Genomic DNA, 25,913 nt, shown 5'->3' with positions numbered 1-25,913 from the left:
TGTGTAATTCAAACCAGATGACTTGCGTGATGCACAGGAAACACTTTTTTCCCTGCTACATTGAAGGGGTCTGATGGTTTGTTCAGATACAAAGCCACTGTTTAACTTAAGGGAAGAAAGATACAAAACGTATAATGTTGTCTAATACTTGCAGCTATGGTGACGTCCCCATTGCCGATCACACAGACCAACCTAACAGCTAGAGTGTAGATCAGATACCCATTCATATACATCACTCCTCAGAGACAATCTGAGCTGCACTGCAGCAAGTCACTTCAACTACATGATACAATATTCATTTACCTTTTGTTTTTATAATAATAATAATTAATAATAATAATAATAATAACAGTCACTCTCTTTGCAGGGATTGTGGGAGTGGCTTGTTGAGTCAGTCGAAGGAGGAAAGGCTGGTGATCAAAATAACATTATGATGCTCTGATCCTTATTCCCACCTGTCTAGAGGGACATCCTGTCAACACTGGAAGGAAAATAGAGGAATATTATTTCAACAATAAATCTAAACTTAATGTAACAGGGTTGAACAACTGCATTGTTTATCAAATGTCAAGGGTGAAACTGTAGTTCGATCCGTGCTTCGGCTAAAAGCACAAGGAACACATTTCATACACAATGTGACAATTAAAATGGTCGTAGACTACATCAGAGTGCTCTTCTAGAAATCAGAACTTCACTGACTAAACAGGCCATCGTTGCAGCTCATTCTGTGAAAGGGGGTTTGAGTAGAAAGGGAAAAAATATAATCTCCAGTCCTTGATCAGATTCAAAACTTAAAAGATGCATCAGCTCACATCGTCATCCTCAACATGTCAACCAGCCTTTTAAACTTGTTTTTAAAACAATCTATTAAAAATGAAATCAAGTATTTACAAAGTGTACAGGGTGCCAAGATGGTTTAGCTGTGGCACATCAAGGAGAATAAAGTGGAGTGACCAACTGCCCACCCAGAAGAACGTCAAACTGCAACAGGAACAACACCCATTTCTTCTCGTTTGCATCGCACGGTAGATAGGTAAGTCCTCCCGAACAGGAAGGAACCCCCGGAGAGTCCGGGGAGGGTGGAGCTACTTAACGTTCCAGTTCTAGAATAGATCAGTTCTTAGTGTTCTGATTGTGAAGCTCGAGGGGGAGGAACGTTAGGATTCTAATGAACTAGTCTGCACTCTGGCTGCGTTCTAATAGGAGCCTCTAAACATCCTGCTCCTTGAGCTGTCATCTTCATCCAGGGGCTTTCTCTGCCGTGGATTCTCTTCATATAGTCGTCAATATTCTGGGGACCTGCAGCCAAGCCAGCAGCAGATCATATTTCATCCACCCTCCATCCAACTATAGAAAAACGGCCTAAACCTTGATGCAATGTGTCTTACTGAACATCAAAAGTGGTAGGATGGGTGTTGATTCAATGTGCGGAACATAAAGTGATGTTATGTGATGAGTAACACCGTGGGTGGACGGATGTTTCCACACAGACGGAGAACGGGTTATTACTTCAGAACAAGCTGCTTGTTAAGGCACTTCATACAAAGAGCTACAAACAAAAGGACAACATAAAGGAGGTGGATAGGAAAGGAAGTAGGTAGAGGGAGGGGGCCAGGGGGGGAGGGAGGGAGGGGGCCAGGGAGGGAGGGGCCAGGGACGGGAGGGGGCCAGGGAGGGAGGGGGCCAGGGAGGGAGGGGGCCAGGGAGGGAGGGGGCCAGGGAGGGAGGGGGCCAGGGAGGGAGGGGGCAAGGAAGGAAGGAAGGAAGGAAGGAAGGAAGGAAGGAAGGAGGGGGCCAGGAGGAAGGAGGCAGGGAGGAGGCAGGGAGGAAGGAAGGAAGGAGGAGGCAGGGAGGAGGCAGGGAGGAGGCAGGGAGGAGGCAGGGAGGAGGCAGGGAGGAGGCAGGGAGGAGGCAGGGAGGAGGCAGGGAGGAGGCAGGGAGGAGGCAGGGAGGAGGCAGGGAGGAGGCAGGGAGGGGTCAGGGAGGGGTCAGGGAGGGGCAGGAGGGGCAGGGAGGGAGGGGCAGGGAGGGAGGGGCAGGGAGGGAGGGGCAGGGAGGAGCCAGGGAGAGAGGGAGGGAGGAGCCAGGGAGAGAGGGAGGGAGGGGCCAGGGAGAGAGGGAGGGAGGAGCCAGGGAGAGAGGGAGGGAGGGGCCAGGGAGAGAGGGAGGGAGGGGCCAGGGAGAGAGGGAGGGAGGGGCCAGGGAGAGAGGGAGGGAGGGGCCAGGGAGAGAGGGAGGGAGGGGCCAGGGAGAGAGGGAGGGAGGGGCCAGGGAGAGAGGGAGGAGGGGCCAGGGAGAGAGGGAGGGAGGGGCCAGGGAGGGAGGGAGGGAGGAGGGGCAGGGAGGAGGGAGGGAGGAAGGGGCAGGGAGGAGGGAGGGAGGAGGGGCAGGGAGGAGGGGAGGGAGGAAGGGGCAGGGAGGGAGGGAGGGGCAGGGAGGGAGGGAGGGGCAGGGAGGGAGGGAGGGGCAGGGAGGGAGGGAGGGGCAGGGAGGGAGGGAGGGGCAGGGAGGGAGGGAGGGGCAGGGAGGGAGGGAGGGGCAGGGAGGGAGGGAGGGGCAGGGAGGAGGGAGGGAGGGAGGGGCAGGGAGGAGGGAGGGAGGGAGGGGCAGGGAGGAGGGAGGGAGGGAGGGGCAAGGAGGAAGGGAGGGGCAGGGAGGAGGGGAGGGGCAGGGAGGAGGGAGGGAGGGGCAGGGAGGAGGGAGGGAGGGGCAGGGAGGGAGGGAGGGGCAGGGAGGAGGGAGGGAGGGGCAGGGAGGAGGGAGGGAGGGGCAGGGAGGAGGGAGGGAGGGGCAGGGAGGAGGGAGGGAGGGGCAGGGAGGGGGGAGGGGCAGGGAGGAGGGAGGGAGGAGGGGCAGGGAGGAGAGAGCCGGGGGGGTAAGTGCTAACTGGCAGGCAGTGCTCAGGGTAGATTGGAGCAGGAGAAAGATGGAAATGATCAAATCCATTTCCATTGAAAGACAGTTCTCCACGTTCCCTGCCTTCCTCCTCCCAGTACTGTGGGAGTTAGTAGTCGTAGTCTTCAGTGCATCGCAGCAGAGAGAGGACCCTAGAACAGGGACATCATGAGTTCCTCTGCAGGTTTGTTGTCCCTCACAGATCGTACACGTTTCCATGAGGTGGCACCCAAAAAACAGGAAGGAAGACCGACAGACGGGAAGTTAGATATCCAACAACAAGAAAAAAAAGACAAAAAAAAAAATAGTCCAGGACACAGAAGGGAACGTAACATCAGAAGGGAGGGGCGACGGGGACGGGGGTCTCATCTGATCTGCAGAGGAGACAAACAGTATAGCTGTTGTGTTTAGTAGTCAAACAAACATTTATCCTCCTGCTTTCAGTGAGTACAAACGATCTCAAACCCATGAACATGTTTAGTAGCTGACATTTTACTACAAAAAAATACATGTCAATCTCAAAGAACTTGTCCAGTTACATAAATACGGTCCGCCTCCGCCTCCCATCTCGCTTGACGTTTTAGAAGGACACATTCTGAAAACTATTCGATGTCAAAATAAAAAAAATGGCTTGATAAAATAAATGTGATTGAAGAGAGAGTTTCACCTCTGTTCGTCCTCCACCTCACAGCTTGACCTCTCCGTTCTCACTGTGGTACTCTGCTACGTACAGGCTCTTGTCTATGCTGCCGGGGATGGGTCTGATCTCTGTTCCCAGCTGCTCCTCAATGCCCTTCAGATTGAAGCGGTCGTCGTATGTGATCAGGTTGATGGCCAGACCCAGGTGACCAAAACGACCTGAGGGGGTGGAGTAGTCGAGGTTAAAACTGCCGAGACCTCCTTCAAATGACATTTATTAAGTCCCGCTTGAGGAAAGCCAAGGTTCTCACCAGATCTGCCGATGCGATGCAGGTACGTCTCGCCCAGCTTGGGGAAGTCAAAGTTGATCACCACATTCACCGCCTGAATGTCGATACCTCTTGTGAAGAGGTCTGTGCAGACCAGATTCCGGCAGAGCCCGTTTCTGAAGTCGTGGAACACTCTGTTACGGTGCTCCTGTAAAGAGACAGACAAATAGACGAGTGGTTTTCAGACTAACTTAACCATGGAGATGTTGGGTCGGGTAAAAACAGAATGAAAGACTGGGGCCCGAGCCTGGTCAACGCAAAGACTGGGGCCCGAGCCTGGTCAACGCAAAGACTGGGGCCCGAGCCTGGTCAACGCAAAGACTGGGGCCCGAGCCTGGTCAACGCAAAGACTGGGGCCCGAGCCTGGTCAACGCAAAGACTGGGGCCCGAGCCTGGTCAACGCAAAGACTGGGGCCCGAGCCTGGTCAACGCAAAGACTGGGGCCCGAGCCTGGTCAACGCAAAGACTGGGGCCCGAGCCTGGTCAACGCAAAGACTGGGGCCCGAGCCTGGTCAACGCAAAGACTGGGGCCCGAGCCTGGTCAACGCAAAGACTGGGGCCCGAGCCTGGTCAACGCAAAGACTGGGGCCCGAGCCTGGTCAACGCAAAGACTGGGGCCCGAGCCTGGTCAACGCAAAGACTGGGGCCCGAGCCTGGTCAACGCAAAGACTGGGGCCCGAGCCTGGTCAACGCAAAGACTGGGGCCCGAGCCTGGTCAACGCAAAGACTGGGGCCCGAGCCTGGTCAACGCAAAGACTGGGGCCCGAGCCTGGTCAACGCAAAGACTGGGGCCCGAGCTGAGCCATCTCATCAGCCCTGAGCATTAACCAGAGGTAAACAAGCTGACATCTGATCAACAGCTATGAGGCATCCCAAATGGCCCCCTATTCTATAAATAGTGCACTACCCATAGGGCTTCTGGTCTAAAGTAGTGCACTACCCATAGGGCTTCTGGTCTAAAGTAGTGCACTACCCATAGGGCTTCTGGTCTAAAGTAGTGCACTACGTAGGGTCCATTTGGGATGCTAAGCTTAGTCAGCTGCTCCTGGGGTAGTGAGGAGGCAGTAGAGACTAGGACCTGGGCTGACCTGTCTCATCTTGGCATGAATGTAGAAACACGAGTAGCCCAGCTGAGATATCTTCTTGGCCAGCAGCTCCACCCTCTGAGACGAGTTACAGAAGATTATAGACTGGTTGATCTGGAGCTGAGTGGAGAGAGAGGAAACAGATTATAGACTGGTTGATGTGGAGCTGAGTGGAGAGAGAGGAAACAGATTATAGACTGGTTGGTGTAGAGAGGAAACAGATTATAGACTGGTTGATGTGGAGCTGAGTGGAGAGGGAGGAAACAGATTATAGACTGGTTGATGTGGAGCTGAGTGGAGAGAGAGGAAACAGATTATAGACTGGTTGATCTGGAGCTGAGTGGGGAGACAGGAAACAGATTATAGACTGGTTGATGTGGAGCTGAGTGGAGAGAGAGGAAACAGATTATAGACTGGTTGATCTGGAGCTGAGTGGGGAGACAGGAAACAGATTATAGACTGGTTGATGTGGAGCTGAGTGGAGAGAGAGGAAACAGATTATAGACTGGTTGATCTGGAGCTGAGTGGGGAGACAGGAAACAGATTATAGACTGGTTGATGTGGAGCTGAGTGGAGAGAGAGGAAACAGATTATAGACTGGTTGATTTGGAGCTGAGTGGGGAGACAGGAAACAGATTATAGACTGGTTGATGTGGAGCTGAGTGGAGAGAGGAAACATTATATTTGAATAGACATACAAGTATACACACAGTGGCTTCAGGAAGTATTCACACCCCTTGAATTTTCACCTTTTGTTTTGTTAAAGCCTGAATTTAAAATGAATTAAGTTGAGATGCACAAACGGACACGTTTTCATTTTAGGCCTAAACACATTTTTATTTATTTCACCTTTATTTAACCAGGTAGGCTAGTTGAGAACAAGTTCTCATTTGCAACTGCGACCTGGCCAAGATAAAGCATAGCAGTGTGAACAGACAACAGAGTTACATGGAGTAAACAATTAACAAGTCAATAACACAGTAGAAGAAAGGGGAGTCTATATACATTGTGTGCAAAAGGCATGAGAAGGTAGGCAAATAATTACAATTATGCAGATTAACACTGGAGTGATAAATGATCAGATGGTCATGTACAGGTAGAGATATTGGTGTGCAAAAGAGCAGAAAAATAAATAAATAAAAACAGTATGGGGATGAGGTAGGTGAAAATGGGTGGGCTATTTACCGATAGACTATGTACAGCTGCAGCGATCGGTTAGCTGCTCAGATAGCTGATGTTTGAAGTTGGTGAGGGAGATAAGTCTCCACTTCAGCGATTTTTGCAATTGGTTCCAGTCACAGACAGCAGAGAACTGGAACGAAAGGCGGCCAAATGAGGTGTTGGCTTTAGGGATGATCAGTGAGATACACCTGCTGGAGCGCGTGCTACGGATGGGTGTTGCCATCGTAACCAGTGAACTGAGATAAAGCGGAGCTTTACCTAGCATGGACTTGTAGATGACCTGGAGCCAGTGGGTCTGGCGACGAATATGTAGCGAGGGCCAGCCGACTAGAGCATACAAGTCGCAGTGGTGGGTGGTATAAGGTGCTTTAGCGACAAAACGGATGGCACTGTGATAAACTGCATCCAGTTTGCCGAGTAGAGTATTGGAAGCAATTTTGTAGATGACATCGCCGAAGTCGAGGATCGGTAGGATAGTCAGTTTTACTAGGGTAAGTTTGGCGGCGTGAGTTAAGGAGGCTTTGTTGCGGAATAGAAAGCCGACTCTTGATTTGATTGATATGGGTCTGGAAGGAGAGTTTGACCTGACAGCTGACACAGCTGCACAAGCTGCACCATCGAGAGCATCCTGATTGGTTGCATCACCGCTTGGTATGAATAAAAAATATTATAGACCAGGTGGTGTCAGACACTAAGAATTGTCATAGACCTCTCTACTAACCCACGGCAAGCGGTACCAGAGCGCCAAGTTTAGGTCCCAAAGGGTTATCAGCGTCAACTCCCAAAGCCATAAGACTCCTGAACAGTTAATCAATTGTCCACACTCCCATTTTTCTGCTGCTGCTACTACTACTACTGTTTATCGTCCATGCATAGTCACTTACCTCTACCTACATATTACCTCAGCTAACCTGTAACTCTGTACCGGTGCCCCCTGTACATAGCCTCCACATTGACTCTGTACCGGTACACCCTGTATATAGCCTCCACATTGACTCTGTACCAGTACACCCTGTATGTAGCCTCCACATTGTACTGGTACCCCCTGTATATAGCCTCCACATAGACTCTGTACCGGTACCCCCTGTATATAGCCTCCACATTGACTCTGTACCAGTACCCCCTGTATATAGCCTCCACATTGACTCTGTACCGGTGGCCCCTGTATATAGCCTCCACATTGACTCTGTACCGTAATACCCTGTATATAGCCTCCACATTGACTCTGTACCAGTACCCCTTGTATATAGCCTCCACATTGACTCCGTACCGGTACCCCCTGTATATAGCCTCCACATTGACTCTGTACCGTAACACCCTGTATATAGCCTCCACATTGACTCTGTACCGTAATTCCCTGTATATAGCCTCCACATTGACTCTGTACCGGTATCCCCTGTATATAGCCTCCACATTGACTCTGTACCGGTACCCCCTGTATATAGCCTCCACATTGACTTTGTACCGGTACCCCCTGTATATAGCCTCCACATTGACTCTGTACCGGTACCCCCTGTATATAGCCTCCACATTGACTCTGTACCAGTGCACCCTGTATATAGCCTCCACATTGACTCTGTACCGTAATACCCTGTATATAGCCTCCACATTGACTCTGTACCGTAATACCCTGTATATAGTCTCCACATTGACTCTGTACCGGTACCCCCCTGTATATAGCCTCCACATTGACTCTGTACCGGTACCCCCCTGTACATAGCCTCCACATTGACTCTGTACCGGTACCCCCCTGTATACAGCCTCCACATTGACTCTGTACCGTAACACCCTGTATATAGCCTCCACATTGACTCTGTACCGGTACCCCCTGTATATAGCCTCCACATTGACTCTGTACCGGTACCCCCTGTATATAGCCTCCACATTGACTCTGTACCGGTACCCCCTGTATATAGCCTCCACATTGACTCTGTACCGGTACACCCTGTATATAGCCTTGCTATTGTTATTCTAATTATTTGTTACTTTCCTATGTTTTTATTTATTTTGTACTTCAGTTTATTTGAGTAAATACTTTCATAGTTATTTTTCTTAACTACACCGTCACAATAAATCCATGTAATATAGTCTCCCTACACCGTCACAATAAATCCATGTAATAGTCTCCCTACACCATCACAATAAATCCATGTAATATAGTCTACACCATCACAATAAATCCATGTAATATAGTCTACAACATCACAATAAATCCATGTAATATAGTCTACATGACAATAAATCCATGTAATAGTCTACAACATCACAATAAATCCATGTAATATAGTCTACAACATCACAATAAATCCATGTAATATAGCCTCCCTACACCATCACAATAAATCCATGTAATAGTCTCCCTACACCATCACAATAAATCCATGTAATATAGTCTACACCATCACAATAAATCCATGTAATATAGTCTACCTACACCATCACAATAAATCCATGTAATAGTCTCCCTACACCATCACAATACATCCATGTAATATAGCCTACACCATCACAATAAATCCATGTAATATAGCCTACACCATCACAATAAATCCATGTAATATAGTCTCCCTACACCATCACAATAAATCCATGTAATATAGTCTACACCATCACAATAAATCCATGTAATATAGTCTACCTACACCATCACAATAAATCCATGTAATAGTCTCCCTACACCATCACAATAAATCCATGTAATAGTCTCCCTACACCATCACAATAAATCCATGTAATATAGTCTACACCATCACAATAATTCCATGTAATATAGTCTACACCATCACAATAAATCCATGTAATATAGTCTACCTACACCATCACAATAAATCCATGTAATATAGTCTACACCATCACAATAATTCCATGTAATATAGTCTACACCATCACAATAAATCCATGTAATATAGTCTCCCTACACCATCACAATAAATCCATGTAATAGTCTCCCTACACCATCACAATAAATCCATGTAATATAGTCTACACCATCACAATAATTCCATGTAATATAGCCTACACCATCACAATAAATCCATGTAATAGTCTACACCATCACAATACATCCATGTAATATAGTCTCCCTACACCATCACAATAAATCCATGTAATATAGTCTCCCTACACCATCACAATAAATCCATGTAATATAGCCTCCCTACACCATCACAATAAATCCATGTAATAGTCTACACCATCACAACAAATCCATGTAATATAGTCTCCCTACACCATCACAATAAATCCATGTAATATAGCCTCCCTACACCATCACAATAAATCCATGTAATAGTCTACACCATCACAATACATCCATGTAATATAGCCTCCCTACACCATCACAATAAATCCATGTAATAGTCTACACCATCACAATAAATCCATGTAATAGTCTACACCATCACAATAAATCCATGTAATATAGTCTCCCTACACCATCACAATAAATCCATGTAATATAGTATCCCTACACCATCACAATAAATCCATGTAATATAGCCTATCTACACCATCACAATAAATCCATGTAATAGTCTACAACATCACAATAAATCCATGTAATATAGTCTCCCTACACCGTCACAATAAATCCATGTAATATAGTCTCCCTACACCATCACAATAAATCCATGTAATATAGTCTACACCATCACAATAAATCCATGTAATAGTCTACACCATCACAATAAATCCATGTAATATAGCCTATCTACACCATCACAATAAATCCATGTAATATAGCCTATCTACACCATCACAATAAATCCATGTAATATAGCCTATCTACACCATCACAATAAATCCATGTAATAGTCTACAACATCACAATATATCCATGTAATATAGTCTCCCTACACCATCACAATAAATCCATGTAATATAGTCTCCCTACACCATCACAATAAATCCATGTAATATAGTCTACACCATCACAATAAATCCATGTAATATAGCCTCCCTACACCATCACAATAAATCCATGTAATAGTCTACAACATCACAATAAATCCATGTAATAGTCTACAACATCACAATAAATCCATGTAATATAGTCTACAACATCACAATAAATCCATGTAATATAGCCTCCCTACACCATCACAATAAATCCATGTAATATAGTCTACACCATCACAATAAATCCATGTAATATAGCCTCCCTACACCATCACAATAAATCCATGTAATAGTCTACACCATCACAATAAATCCATGTAATATAGCCTCCCTACACCATCACAATAAATCCATGTAATAGTCTACACCATCACAATAAATCCATGTAATAAAGTCTCCCTACACCATCAATAAATCCATGTAATAGTCTCCCTACACCATCACAATAAATCCATGTAATATAGTATCCCTACACCATCACAATAAATCCATGTAATAGTCTCCCTACACCATCACAATAAATCCATGTAATAGTCTCCCTACACCGTCACAATAAATCCATGTAATAGTCTCCCTACACCGTCACAATAAATCCATGTTATATAGTCTCCCTACACCATCACAATAAATCCATGTAATAGTCTCCCTACACCATCACAATAAATCCATGTAATATAGCCTATCTACACCATCACAATAAATCCATGTAATAGTCTCCCTACACCATCACAATAAATCCATGTAATAGTCTACACCATCACAATAAATCCATGTAATAGTCTACAACATCACAATAAATCCATGTAATATAGTCTACCTACACCATCACAATAAATCCATGTAATATATTCTACACCATCACAATAAATCCATGTAATAGTCTACACCATCACAATAAATCCATGTAATAGTCTCCCTACACCATCACAATAAATCCATGTAATATAGTCTACCTACACCATCACAATAAATCCATGTTATATAGTCTCCCTACACCATCACAATAAATCCATGTAATAGTCTCCCTACACCGTCACAATGAATCCATGTAATAGTCTCCCTACACCATCACAATAAATCCATGTAATATAGTCTCCCTACACCGTCACAATGAATCCATGTAATATAGTCTCCCTACACCATCACAATAAATCCATGTAATATAGTCTCCCTACACCATCACAATAAATCCATGTAATAGTCTCCCTACACCATCACAATAAATCCATGTAATATAGTCTCCCTACACCGTCACAATGAATCCATGTAATATAGTCTCCCTACACCATCACAATAAATCCATGTAATATAGTCTCCCTACACCATCACAATAAATCCATGTAATAGTCTCCCTACACCGTCACAATAAATCCATGTAATAGTCTCCCTACACCATCACAATAAATCCATGTAATAGTCTCCCTACACCGTCACAATGAATCCATGTAATAGTCTCCCTACACCATCACAATAAATCCATGTAATATAGTCTCCCTACACCGTCACAATGAATCCATGTAATATAGTCTCCCTACACCATCACAATAAATCCATGTAATATAGTCTCCCTACACCATCACAATAAATCCATGTAATAGTCTCCCTACACCGTCACAATAAATCCATGTAATAGTCTCCCTACACCATCACAATAAATCCATGTAATATAGTCTACCTACACCATCACAATAAATCCATGTTATATAGTCTCCCTACACCATCACAATAAATCCATGTAATAGTCTCCCTACACCGTCACAATAAATCCATGTAATAGTCTCCCTACACCATCACAATAAATCCATGTAATATAGTCTCCCTACACCGTCACAATGAATCCATGTAATATAGTCTCCCTACACCATCACAATAAATCCATGTAATATAGTCTCCCTACACCGTCACAATAAATCCATGTAATATAGTCTAATAAATCCTTTATTTTAGAGCTGTCTAAAGAAACATTAATAAAATGTAGTATGATAGCTAAGGAGATGGAGAAAATGCAGGAGCTATTGCAAATACGCACACTGAGACGAAGAGAACCTGTCTCCGGTTAACATTTTAAGGCAACCATGGAGTTCGTGACAAGAGGGAGAAACCTCCATCCATGTATACAGGTAAGAGTATAGCTAGCGACATTCAGATAATTGTCAGAATGTCCTTTTCATTTCAAGTTAAAGCGTACTGTTAGCTAGCTAACGTTCGCGTTTGATCTGTGTACTAATAGTTTTCGTATCTCAGATCCATTAGCATTGCTAGTTACAGCCTGATGTTAGCTAGCTAACGTTACGTGTTTGATCTGTGTACTAATAGTTTTCGTATCTCAGATCCATTAGCATTGCTAGTTACAGCCTGATGTTAGCTAGCTAACGTTACGTGTTTGATCTGTGTACTAATAGTTTTCGTATCTCAGATGCATTGCTAGTTACAGCCTGATGTTAGCTAGCTAACGTTACGTGTTTGATCTGTGTACTAATAGTTTTCGTATCTCAGATCCATTAGCATTGCTAGTTACAGCCTGATGTTAGCTAGCTAACGTTACGTGTTTGATCTGTGTACTAATAGTTTTCGTATCTCAGATCCATTAGCATTGCTAGTTACAGCCTGATGTTAGCTAGCTAACGTTACGTGTTTGATCTGTGTACTAATAGTTTTCGTATCTCAGATCCATTAGCATTGCTAGTTACAGCCTGATGTTAGCTAGCTAACGTTACGTGTTTGATCTGTGTACTAATAGTTTTCGTATCTCAGATCCATTAGCATTGCTAGTTACAGCCTGATGTTAGCTAGCTACCTGCAGGGTAGTAACGCCATGAGTTGGGAATATGGTTCACTGTCTACATGTCTAAACAAAAAAAGACTCCACTATGCAAAGTAACTATTTCCAATAGACTGTTTATGTTGTCACCGCGACAACTGTCGATAGACTTAGGTGGTAAATTCGCTCGGACTATCTACTCTGATTTTAGTGCACTCTCACGAGAGTGCCAGAGCGCACAATAACTGACTAATTCACGAACGCTCAACACACGTTGAATATGGCCGGTGTCAGTAAACTTTGGCTAAAAAGAGTAATTACATTTGCCAGCAGCACAGTTGCAGTCACCAACACTCTGGATAACATAACAGCCTAACCATTTATGCTAGGGCAAGTAGCATTGTCAGTGAGCCGTTCTCTCATTTGTGTCTGGAAGTAGCTAGCAAGCTAGCAAATGTTAGCCAGTTAGTGTGGATGCTTGACTGCTGTTAGGGCAGAACGCTCGGATCCACCCTACTCCTCGGCCAGAGAATTTACAAACAAAACCTGACAACGCTCTGAGTCTACGAATGTCCAGGACACACTGGCACTCCAGATTAAATTTACAAACACACCTGTAGTACAAACCAGCCAGAGTCAGCTTTGCTCTGTAGCGTAGGAGTTAGGGGCCGTTGATGGGCACCTACCCTGGAAAATGTTGAGACAGTGGCCATGTCTCTGTAACCGAGGCATAATACAGGATGACCCCCCCCCCCCCCCCCCCCCCCCCCTTCAGGGTCAGGGTACAAGGGGTTGCAGTGACAGCACTCACCCTGGAGAAGAGCGTGTTGAGACAGTGGACCTTCTGTCTCTCTGTAACGTAGGCATAATACTGGGTGACCCCCTTCAGGGTCAGCTCCTCCATCAGGTTGATCTCGTAGGGCTTGGACAGGTGGGAGTTCTGAGACACAGGAAATAACAACTTCACATCACAAAGCATTGAGACTGTTTATGGAGGGTGCGCGTCGTGACCCGACTACGTTGTCGATGTTTGTAAGCAGGAAGACGTCCCGCTGTGTCTCGTTAGTCTACCATTAATATTTTAACTATTAACAAAAATACACAAAAGCAAGACAATGGAAAGCCCTTTAAGTTTCTATTACAGAGTCAAAATTAACAACGTAAGCGTTTTACTGCACAATGCAGCAGGACTGTAGAAATCAACACAGGGCTTTCATTGTTCACAGACGCAGACTAAAAACTATGATCTAAGGCTAGTCCAACCCCCTCAAAAAAGGCCCCATTAATCAGAATCCAGAATTTACCATGAACTTCTGCACGCTGAGAGGAAAGGTAGCAGAGTAGAGCAGAATCTGTCTCTGTTTGGGCAGGTAGCTCAATATCTCCTCCATCATCACGACAAAGTCCTGGGACAACAGCTTGTCTGCCTGGGGGGGGGGGGGCAGAGACAAGGATATAAATGGATCTACAGTAGATGGGTAAAGTAACAGTTCTGTTGGAGACACCGGGCCTAAAAGGAACACCATGGTAAACTAACACCACAGCTCACCTCATCCAGAACCATCATCTGAACCTGATTGACTTTGGCCACACCCTTCTTAATGAGGTCCAGGATCCTCCCAGGGGTGGCAATCACAACGTGTACTAGAGACAAAATATTATAATTATTATTAACAAATCACAAAGGTGAACTACAAAGAATAACACAATTGAGAAGCATAAGCCTAGCATCACCACACATTTCAGACTCGAGTCAAGATGACTTGTTAAATTGAATAACTGGCTCCTGGCCAGGTGTGATGTACCTGTCTCGTCGAGCCTCATGATGTCATCGCGGAGGTTGGTGCCACCCGTTGTGGCCATGACTTTGACCCCTCCCATGTGTTTGCTGATCTGGATACAGATTTGGCTCACCTGCAATGCCAGTTCTCTGGTGGGAACGATGCCCATAGCTAGGGGAGGAGAGAACCATATATTTGCTGATTCACCCCTTGACTTTTTACACATTAGATTACATTACAACATTCTAAAATGGATTCAATAAAATAAATCCTCAGCAAGCTACACACAATGACATCACAATACCCCACAATGACATCACAATACCCCACAATGACATCACAATACCCCACAATGACATCACAATACCCCACAATGACATCACAATACCCCACAATGACATGGCAAAAAGTAGATTTTATAAAATGTATTAACAAAATTAAAACTTAAATATCACATTTACAGATGTATTCAGTACCCCACAATGACCCCTTTACCCAGTACTTTGTTGAAACACCTTGGCAGCAATTAAAACCTTGAGTCAAGATTAACATTTCACTTGGCATATGCGCCAAATACATTGAATTGCTTACTTACAAGTCCACACTTACAAAATGTGGAGGCTATATACAGGGGGTACCGGTACAGAGTCAATGTGGAGGCTATATACAGGGGGTACCGGTACAGAGTCAATGTGGAGGCTATATACAGGGTGTTACGGTACAGAGTCAATGTGGAGGCTATATACAGGGTATTACAGTACAGAGTCAATGTGGAGGCTATATACAGGGGGTACCGGTACAGAGTCAATGTGGAGGCTATATACAGGGGGTACCGGTACAGAGTCAATGTGGAGGCTATATACAGGGTATTACGGTACAGAGTCAATGTGGAGGCTATATACAGGGTATTACGGTACAGAGTTAATGTGGAGGCTATATACAGGGGGTACCGGTACAGAGTCAATGTGGAGGCTATATACAGGGGGTACCGGTACAGAGTCAATGTGGAGACTATATACAGGGGGTACCGGTACAGAGTCAATGTGGAGGCTATATACAGGGGGTACCGGTACAGAGTCAATGTGGAGGCTATATACAGGGTATTACGGTACAGAGTCAATGTGGAGGCTATATACAGGGGGTACCGGTACAGAGTCAATGTGGAGGCTATATACAGGGTATTACGGCACAGAGTCAATGTGGAGGCTATATACAGGGTATTACGGTATAGAGTCAATGTGGAGGCTATATACAGGGTATTACGGTACAGAGTCAATGTGGAGGCTATATACAGGGGGTACCGGTACAGAGTCAATGTGGAGGCTATATACAGGGGGTACTGGTACAGAGTCAATGTGGAGGCTATATACAGGGGGTACTGGTACAGAGTCAATGTGGAGGCTATATACAGGGGGTACTGGTACAGAGTCAATGTGGAGGCTATATACAGGGGGTACTGGTACAGAGTCAATGTGGAGGCTATATACAGGGGGTACCGGTACAGAGTCAATGTGGAGGCTATATACAGGGGGTACCGGTACAGAGTCAATGTGGAGGCTATATACAGGGGGTACCGGTACAGAGTCAATGTGGAGGTACCGGTACAGAGTCAATGTGGAGGCTATATACAGGGGGTACCAGTACAGAGTCAATGTGGAGGCTATATACAGGGTATTACGGTACAGAGTCAACGTGGAGGCTATATACAGGGTGTTACGGTACAGAGTCAGTGTGGAGGCTATATACAGGGTATTACGGTACAGAGTCAATGTGGAGGCTATATACAGGGGGTACCGGTACAGAGTCAATGTGGAGGCTATATACAGGGGGTACCGGTACAGAGTCAATGTGGAGGCTATATACAGGGGGTACTGGTACAGAGTCAATGTGGAGGCTAAATACAGGGGGTACTGGTACAGAGTCAATGTGGAGGCTAAATACAGGGGGTATCGGTACAGAGTCAATGTCTCTGTCAGAGTGACCATCAGGTTCTTTGTCACCTCCCTGACCAAGGCCCTTCTCCCCCGATTGCTCAGTCTGTCTGGGTGGCCAGCTCTAGGAAGAAAGAGTCTTGGTGGTTCCAAACATTTTCCATTTAAGAATGGAGGCCACTGTGTTCTTGGGGACCTTCAATGGTCCAGACATGTTTCGGTACCCTTCCCCAGATCTGTGCCTCAACATAATCCTGTCTCAGGGCTCTACAGAATTCCTTTAACCACATGGCTTGGTTTTTGCTCTGACATTCACTGTCAACTGTTGGACCTTATATATAGACAGGTGTGTGCTTTTCCAAATCAAGTCCAATCAATTGAAATTACCACAGGTGGACTCCAATCAAGTAGTAGAAACATCTCCATGACGATCAATGGAAACAGGAAGCACCAAAGCTTAATTTCAAGTCTAAAAGCAAAGCATGTAAATAATTTGTTACTTCGTTTAATTTGTTTATTACATTTGCAAAAAATTCTAAGAAACTGTTTTTGCTTAGTCATTATTGGGTATTGTGTGTAGATAAATTAGGGAATTTAAAAATAACTATATGTTTTAGAATAAGGCTGTAACCAAACAAAATGCGGAGAAAGGGGTTTGAATAGCGAAGGCACTGCATTATATCATACAGAGGCTTACACAGAGGTCCTTGCCTGCAGGACAGCTCTATGTTGGACCCATGTCCACAGCTGGACCACAAGACACAGACGCAAGTCAGGTTGGAGTAGGACAACAGGCTATAAAATACACTGTAGTAGTTACAGACCCATACAGCTATGGAGCCTCCATCCTACTAAAAAACACTGTAGTAGTTACAGACCCATGGAGCCTCCATCCTACTAAACTACACTGTAGTAGTTACAGACCCATACAGCCTCCATCCTACTAAACTACACTGTAGTAGTTACAGACCCATACAGCCTCCATCCTACTAAACTACACTGTAGTAGTTACAGACCCATACAGCTATGGAGCCTCCATCCTACTAAACTACACTGTAGTAGTTACAGACCCATACAGCCTCCATCCTACTAAACTACACTGTAGTAGTTACAGATCCATACAGCCTCCATCCTACTAAACTACACTGTAGTAGTTAGACCCATACAGCTATGGAGCCTCCATCCTACTAAACTATACTGTAGTAGTTACAGACCCATACAGCCTCCATCCTACTAAACTACACTGTAGTAGTTACAGATCCATACAGCCTCCATCCTACTAAACTACACTGTAGTAGTTACAGACCCATACAGCCTCCATCCTACTAAACTACACTGTAGCAGTTACAGACCCATACAGCCTCCATCCTACTAAACTACACTGTAGTAGTTACAGATCCATACAGCCTCCATCCTACTAAACTACACTGTAGTAGTTACAGATCCATACAGCCTCCATCCTACTAAACTACCCTGTAGTAGTTACAGACCCATACAGCCTCCATCCTACTAAACTACCCTGTAGTAGTTACAGACCCATACAGCCTCCATCCTACTAAACTACACTGTAGTAGTTAGACCCATACAGCCTCCATCCTACTAAACTAAACTGTAGTTACAGATCCATACAGCCTCCATCCTACTAAACTAAACTGTAGTAGTTACAGATCCATACAGCCTCCATCCTACTAAACTACACTAGTAGTTACAGACCCATACAGCCTCCATCCTACTAAACTACACTGTAGCAGTTACAGACCCATACAGCTATGGAGCCTCCATCCTACTAAACTACACTGTAGCAGTTACAGACCCATACAGCCTCCATCCTACTAAACTACACTGTAGCAGTTACAGACCCATACAGCTATGGAGCCTCCATCCTACTAAACTACACTGTAGCAGTTACAGATCCATACAGCCTCCATCCTACTAAACTACACTGTAGCAGTTAGACCCATACAGCCTCCATCCTACTAAACTACACTGTAGCAGTTACAGACCCATACAGCCTCCATCCTACTAAACTACACTGTAGCAGTTACAGATCCATACAGCCTCCATCCTACTAAACTACACTGTAGCAGTTACAGACCCATACAGCTATGGAGCCTCCATCCTACTAAACTACACTGTAGTAGTTACAGATCCATACAGCTATGGAGCCTCCATCCTACTAAACTACACTGTAGCAGTTACAGACCCATACAGCTATGGAGCCTCCATCCTACTAAACTACACTGTAGCAGTTACAGACCCATACAGCCTCCATCCTACTAAACTACACTGTAGCAGTTACAGACCCATACAGCCTCCATCCTACTAAACTACACTGTAGTAGCTACAGATCCATACAGCCTCCATCCTACTAAACTACACCGTAGCAGTTACAGACCCATACAGCCTCCATCCTACTAAACTACACTGTAGTAGTTACAGATCCATACAGCCTCCATCCTACTAAACTACACTGTAGTAGTTACAGATCCATACAGCCTCCATCCTACTAAACTACACTGTAGTAGTTACAGATCCATACAGCCTCCATCCTACTAAACTACACTGTAGTAGTTACAGACCCATACAGCTATGGAGCCTCCATCCTACTAAACTACACTGTAGCAGTTACAGACCCATACAGCCTCCATCCTACTAAACTACACTGTAGTAGTTACAGATCCATACAGCCTCCATCCTACTAAACTACACTGTAGTAGTTACAGATCCATACAGCCTCCATCCTACTAAACTACACTGTAGTAGTTACAGATCCATACAGCCTCCATCCTACTAAACTACACTGTAGTAGTTACAGATTTATACAGCCTCCATCCTACTAAACTACACTGTAGTAGTTACAGATCCATACAGCCTCCATCCTACTAAACTACACTGTAGTAGTTACAGATCCATACAGCCTCCATCCTACTAAACTACACTGTAGTAGTTACAGATCCATACAGCCTCCATCCTACTAAACTACACTGTAGTAGTTACAGATCCATACAGCCTCCATCCTACTAAACTACACTGTAGTAGTTACAGACCCATACAGCTATGGAGCCTCCATCCTACTAAACTACACTGTAGCAGTTACAGACCCATACAGCCTCCATCCTACTAAACTACACTGTAGCAGTTACAGACCCATACAGCCTCCATCCTACTAAACTACCATGTCCACAGCTGAACCACAGAACAGAAATAGAAGGCAGGTTGGGGGGGGGGGGGGGGAGACGGACTACATTGGTCCATACAAAGATCAGACTAGTCTGTCACTTTCACAAAATCAGCATTTTCAATTCTACTGAAGACAGTTGGTCTACTGAGACCCAAAGCAATGTCATGAAGTGTCTTACATCTGTTTAAAACAAAGGCAATAGGTCATAGATGTGGAATCTCACCTTGTATACAGTCCTTCTTCAGGTCAATGCGTTCCAGTAAGGGAATGAGGTAGGCTCCGCTCTTTCCTGTCCCGTTCTTGGCCCTGGCCAGAATGTCCCTCCCAGACAACGCTATGGGGATGCTCTCCTCCTAGAGAGGAAGGCAACACGTTAGGGTCCATTTATCCCATCGAGAACCCAGGGCCTTGAGGTCCGCTCGAGTCCCAAATGGCATCTCATTACCTATATTAGTGCCACAGACAAAAGTAGCGCACTACATTGGGAATAGGGCTCCATTTGAAACACCTCTACACCTTGCTGGTGGTCATCCCCCCCCCCTCCCTCCTCTAATCAGAGATTCATTCAGACCTCTGAGACACCAAGTGAGTGGAATCTCTTGGCCAATCAGTGTCATTCCATTCAAATCAACCAACAAACTACCAAGAAAAACACAGAAAAGCAGGAGCACTGCAGCTCTCAGGGCTCAGATTGGACCCCCCCACCACCCATTTGGCCCTTATCTTTAATCACTAATGGTTACAGACCCATACAGCCTCCATCCTACTAAACTACACTGTAGCAGTTACAGATCCATACAGCCTCCATCCTACTAAACTATACTGTAGTAGTTACAGATCCATACAGCCTCCATCCTACTAAACTACACTGTAGTAGTTACAGACCCATACAGCCTCCATCCTACTAAACTACACTTTAGCAGTTACAGACCCATACAGCCTCCATCCTACTAAACTACACTGTAGTAGTTACAGATCCATACAGCTATGGAGCCTCCATCCTACTAAACTACACTGTAGCAGTTACAGATCCATACAGCTATGGAGCCCCCATCCTACTAAACTACACTGTAGTAGTTACAGACCCATACAGCCTCCATCCTACTAAACTACACTGTAGCAGTTACAGATCCATACAGCCTCCATCCTACTAAACTACACAGTAGTAGTTACAGACCCATACTGCCTCCATCCTACTAAACTACACTATAGCAGTTACAGACCCATACAGCCTCCATCCTACTAAACTACACTGTAGCAGTTACAGATCCATACAGCCTCCATCCTACTAAACTACACAGTAGTAGTTACAGACCCATACAGCCTCCATCCTACTAAACTACACTGTAGTAGTTACAGATCCATACAGCCTCCATCCTACTAAACTACACTGTAGCAGTTACAGATCCATACAGCCTCCATCCTACTAAACTACACTGTAGTAGTTACAGATCCATACAGCCTCCATCCTACTAAACTACACTGTAGTAGTTACAGACCCATACAGCCTCCATCCTACTAAACTACACTGTAGCAGTTACAGATCCATACAGCCTCCATCCTACTAAACTACACTGTAGTAGTTACAGATCCATACAGCCTCCATCCTACTAAACTACACTGTAGCAGTTACAGACCCATACAGCCTCCATCCTACTAAACTACACTGTAGCAGTTACAGACCCATACAGCCTCCATCCTACTAAACTACACTGTAGTAGTTACAGACCCATATAGCCTCCATCCTACTAAACTACACTGTAGCAGTTACAGACCCATACAGCTATGGAGCCTCCATCCTACTAACCTACACTGTAGCAGTTACAGATCCATACAGCCTCCATCCTACTAAACTATACTGTAGTTACAGACCCATACAGCCTCCATCCTACTAAACTATACTGTAGTTACAGATCCATACAGCTATGGAGCCTCCATCCTACTGAACTACACTGTAGCAGTTACAGACCCATACAGCCTCCATCCTACTAAACTATACTGTAGTTACAGATCCATACAGCTATGGAGCCTCCATCCTACTAAACTACACTGTAGTAGTTACATATCAATACTGCCTCCATCCTACTAAACTACACTGTAGTAGTTACAGATCAATACTGCCTCCATCCTACTAAACTACACTGTAGTAGTTACAGATCCATACAGCCTCCATCCTACTAAACTACACTGTAGTAGTTACAGACCCATATAGCCTCCATCCTACTAAACTACACTGTAGCAGTTACAGACCCATACAGCTATGGAGCCTCCATCCTACTAACCTACACTGTAGCAGTTACAGACCCATACAGCCTCCATCCTACTAAACTATACTGTAGTTACAGATCCATACAGCTATGGAGCCTCCATCCTACTGAACTACACTGTAGCAGTTACAGACCCATACAGCCTCCATCCTACTAAACTACACTGTAGTAGTTACAGATCCATACAGCCTCCATCCTACTAAACTACACTGTAGTAGTTACAGATCCATACAGCCTCCATCATACTAAACTACACTGTAGCAGTTACAGATCCATCCTACTAAACTACATTCCGTCACACTTCGAGTTATGCTTACACAGGTGTTAGGGGCTTGCTAGATAGCTAATTAATATAGGTGGTCGCCACGTCTTCCGTAAACAAGGGCTGTAACGTGATATGGCCACGCGGGAACACTGACCCTATCAAGGTATGTATCAATTTAACTTTTTACTTTATTCACACCATTATGCAAGGTCCATATGCTTCCAAAACCGTACCGCAACCAACACGTGTACATGTTCAGAGTGAGCGCCGGCGCTCTCAATTAACCAAACTCCCCCTTACAGAAGACGCCTTCTCCATATCCAATGGCTCTTGGGTAATGAAATAGAACAGAGTCATGAACAAGAGCTAATACACAGACCATGCATTCAGTGTGCTGTATGCAGCTGAGCTCTTAACGTACCTGTATCGGAGAGGGTTTCTCCCAGCCCATCTCAAAGATGCCCATCAGTAGCTCCCTCTTCAGGCAGTAGTCTTCAAACTCATTGCCTTTAGTAGCCGTTACGTCCTGTTGTACATCGGATCAACATTCAATCAACTTAACATTGGAGGCTCATAATTACAACTGTCCTAGAGTAACATAAGAACCCTGACTACTACTGCCCTAGAGTAACATAGGAACCCAACTACTACTGCCCTAGAGTAACATAAGAACCCTGACTACTACTGCCCTAGAGTAACATAGGAACCCAACTACTACTGCCCTAGAGTAACATAAGAACCCTGACTACTACTGTCCTAGAGTAACATAAGAACCCTGACTACTACTGTCCTAGAGTAACATAGGAACCCAACTACTACTGCCCTAGAGTAACATAAGAACCCTGACTACTACTGTCCTAGAGTAACATAAGAACCCTGACTACTACTGTCCTAGAGTAACATAAGAACCCTGACTACTGCCCTAGAGTAACATAAGAACCCTGCCTACTACTGCCATAGAGTAACATAAGAACCCTGACTACTGCCCCAGAGTAACATAAGAACCCTGACTACTGCCCCAGAGTAACATAAGAACCCTGACTACTACTGCCCCAGAGTAACATAAGAACCCTGACTACTACTGCCCCAGAGTAACATAAGAACCCTGACTACTACTGCCCTAGAGTAACATAAGAACCCTGACTACTACTGCCCTAGAGTAACATAAGAACCCTGACTACTACTGCCCTAGAGTAACATAAGAACCCTGACTACTACTGCCCTAGAGTAACATAAGAACCCTGACTACTGCCCCAGAGTAACATAAGAACCCTGACTACTGCCCCAGAGTAACATAAGAACCCTGACTACTACTGCCCTAGAGTAACATAAGAACCCAACTACTACTGCCCTAGAGTAGTAGTAGCTCACTCAAAAGCCAACTTGAAATGTTGCCAGAGGCGCTATCGAATTGGATCCTTTTCTATAGCTTAACTGGTTTGTACGTTGTCAAATCAAATCAGTCACGTGTGTTGGCCAGACAGAGGACCCTGGTTCAAGCCCAGTCAGAGGCAGCTTCAGGGATGCAGCACAAAATGCTAAGCTAACACGACTTATGCGAATGCTAAGCTAGTCTCTATGTAGTGTTGCCCGGCCTTGTTCTTGATGTGTGTTTTGTCCTATATTTGTATTGTATTTATTTTATCCCAGTGGCCCGCTCCTGTAGAGGCCTTTTGGTAGGCCGTCACTGTAAATAAGAATTTGTTCTTTAACTGACATGCCAAGTTAAATAAAGGTTAAATAAATAACAAGCGCCGTTTACACTAGACCACGGCAATAACTACAACAGTTTAAAGTACATTTGATTCAAAAGGGAACATGTCTTCACCGAAGTTCTCATCCTCATGTCTTTTGGAGGGAGCGTCAAATTCCTCTTCCAGTCATCTCCAGGCCTGTGGAAAAACATGATTTATGAGTACACCACCAAAAGAAAAACGCTTGAGAGCCATTCGGACGCTGTACAAAATGACCTAGGACTCACTTGATGACAGTATTGGCTGTGGGGGTAGCTTTAGCCAGCTGGGTGATGCTAGGCCCAGTGCCGTTGTTGATTGTGCTGGAGGCCTGCTTCATATGGCCGGGCTGCTGTGTCTGATGACTGCCTCCTCCGCTGCCCTGGCCTCCTGCAGGCTTCACCACCGGGCCTCGGAGCTGGCCATTCTGGTTGGAATGGCCCAGTATCACTGGGTTCTGGGTACTGGCGGTACTCATGGCTAGTCAATTATCCAAGCCACTGTCCTTATTCTGATTGTGGTGGTGGGGGAGGGGGGGAGGGGAGATAAATCTTGAGGAATAGTCTGACTTCTCACGGGCTGTTATCCAAAACAAATGTAATTAGATAGAAGCAATTGTCTCCTCTCCTGTTCCTCAATAGTATTGTTCTTTGCGGAACATCTCATAAAAAAAAAAATGTCAACAAAATGACTGACAAGAAACAAAATAAAAATGAAGAATAATAACTCAGGTGTATCGCGGCTTGGTGTGGCACCGGTCGGAGCACCTTACGCCAGAGGCTGCATGGTCACACCTGTCTCAAATACCTTCATCCCCACAACTCTTCACCCTGAGGTAGAGGAGGAGAGTGGCACAGGGTTTACACATTCATCACGGCAGAGAAGTCAGGTAGCTAACTTAGCTAGTTATCAAGTTCAGTTCACAGCGGAGTTGTAGCTAGCTAGTTAACCAAACCATGTCACTAACTAAACGCCTTAAAACTAGTTAGTTTGTCAACTAGCCAGCTACAAGTTAACCAGCCGGGAGTGGTGCGTTTAATACAGTCTCACTAGTAGCTTATTTCTGCATGCATTTTTATTACAAAACATACACATAACAGACCAAAATGTTGTCAAAAACGTGGTGCACCTTGAACCCGTTAGAGATAATATCTAACTAGCTAAACTTGCTAACTAACTAGCCGTGTGTTAGTTAGCTACCGGTTAGCAGACTGTGGCTAACTAGCTAACGTTATCTCGGGTGTTTCTCCTGGACACCGTGTTTCTACACCTGCATTACTTGGCTGTTTGCTGTTTAAGACGGGGTCTCCTTTCGGTAGAAACATGTTGTGACATCTGCTGATGGAAAAAAGGCTTTATAAATGCATTTGATTGATAACAAAAACGTTAGCTGGCTAGCTAACGGCAACAAAAATTTCATTTATGCCAGGTGGATATTTGGAGAAAAGTCAACATAAAAATCACATATTTAGAAACAAACTGTTAAAAGTATTAAATAAACATCACTTTCCCGATGTAGTTACTACCTACGTTAGTTAACGACCTAAAGATTTAGTTAGCGACCCTAGCTGACTAATGCTAACTAATGCTAACTAAGGTTAAAACCAGAAGGGACGCAGAATCAACTAACGTTAACGCCGAGAGCATAAAAACAAGATACACCCCACATAGAAATAGTGACCGCGACATATATATATTTTTACCAGGTGAAATATCGTCTAGGAGGAGAGGATTAAGTGAACAGTCACCGTGTATTGTTGAGATGATCTGTTGGGTTGTTGTGGACTTCTCTGCTGTCAAGCTGCGGTTCGGTCTGAAACAGAAAGCCCAAGATGGCCTCCCCTCCTATTTAAACCCTCCCTCTGTCCGTCCTCGTCATCACCTGATTCAATCCCATAACAATCACCTGGAGGGGGGTGGGGGGGGGCACGCTCACTTCTTTAATACGCACGATGTACACGTGTACA

At 45.0% G+C, this 25,913-nt stretch overlaps 1 protein-coding gene across 8 annotated transcripts; it reads right to left on the bottom strand.

Moving 5' to 3' along the window:
* Nucleotides 1-2,878: 2,878 nt before the first annotated feature.
* Nucleotides 2,879-25,913, bottom strand: ddx6 (DEAD-box helicase 6). 8 transcript variants are annotated; one of them, XM_036961770.2, is made up of 14 exons: nucleotides 25,695-25,775; nucleotides 25,226-25,281; nucleotides 24,195-24,776; nucleotides 24,042-24,105; nucleotides 22,635-22,739; nucleotides 19,905-20,034; nucleotides 14,594-14,740; nucleotides 14,338-14,432; nucleotides 14,093-14,215; nucleotides 13,600-13,728; nucleotides 4,952-5,068; nucleotides 3,846-4,011; nucleotides 3,563-3,753; nucleotides 2,879-3,269 (listed from the first exon to the last, which is right to left on the bottom strand). In XM_036961770.2, exons 3-13 carry the CDS (start codon nucleotides 24,422-24,424, stop codon nucleotides 3,581-3,583), a joined length of 1,479 nt encoding a protein of 492 aa, XP_036817665.1. In that variant the 5' UTR covers nucleotides 24,425-24,776; nucleotides 25,226-25,281; nucleotides 25,695-25,775; the 3' UTR covers nucleotides 2,879-3,269; nucleotides 3,563-3,580. The 8 variants fall into 8 exon arrangements, with proteins under 8 accessions (XP_036817665.1, XP_036817664.1, XP_090075184.1 ...); XM_036961769.2 differs by having other exon boundaries at nucleotides 25,217-25,281; nucleotides 25,695-25,773; XM_090219058.1 differs by having other exon boundaries at nucleotides 25,226-25,284; nucleotides 25,695-25,766.

Source organism: Oncorhynchus mykiss, chromosome 24 (genome assembly GCF_057628025.1).
Source record: "Oncorhynchus mykiss isolate SJ-2025 chromosome 24, ASM5762802v1, whole genome shotgun sequence".
NCBI lineage: Eukaryota > Metazoa > Chordata > Actinopteri > Salmoniformes > Salmonidae > Oncorhynchus > Oncorhynchus mykiss.
Note: the sequence above shows the minus strand (reverse complement) of the source record. Positions and strands in the feature narration are given on the sequence as shown.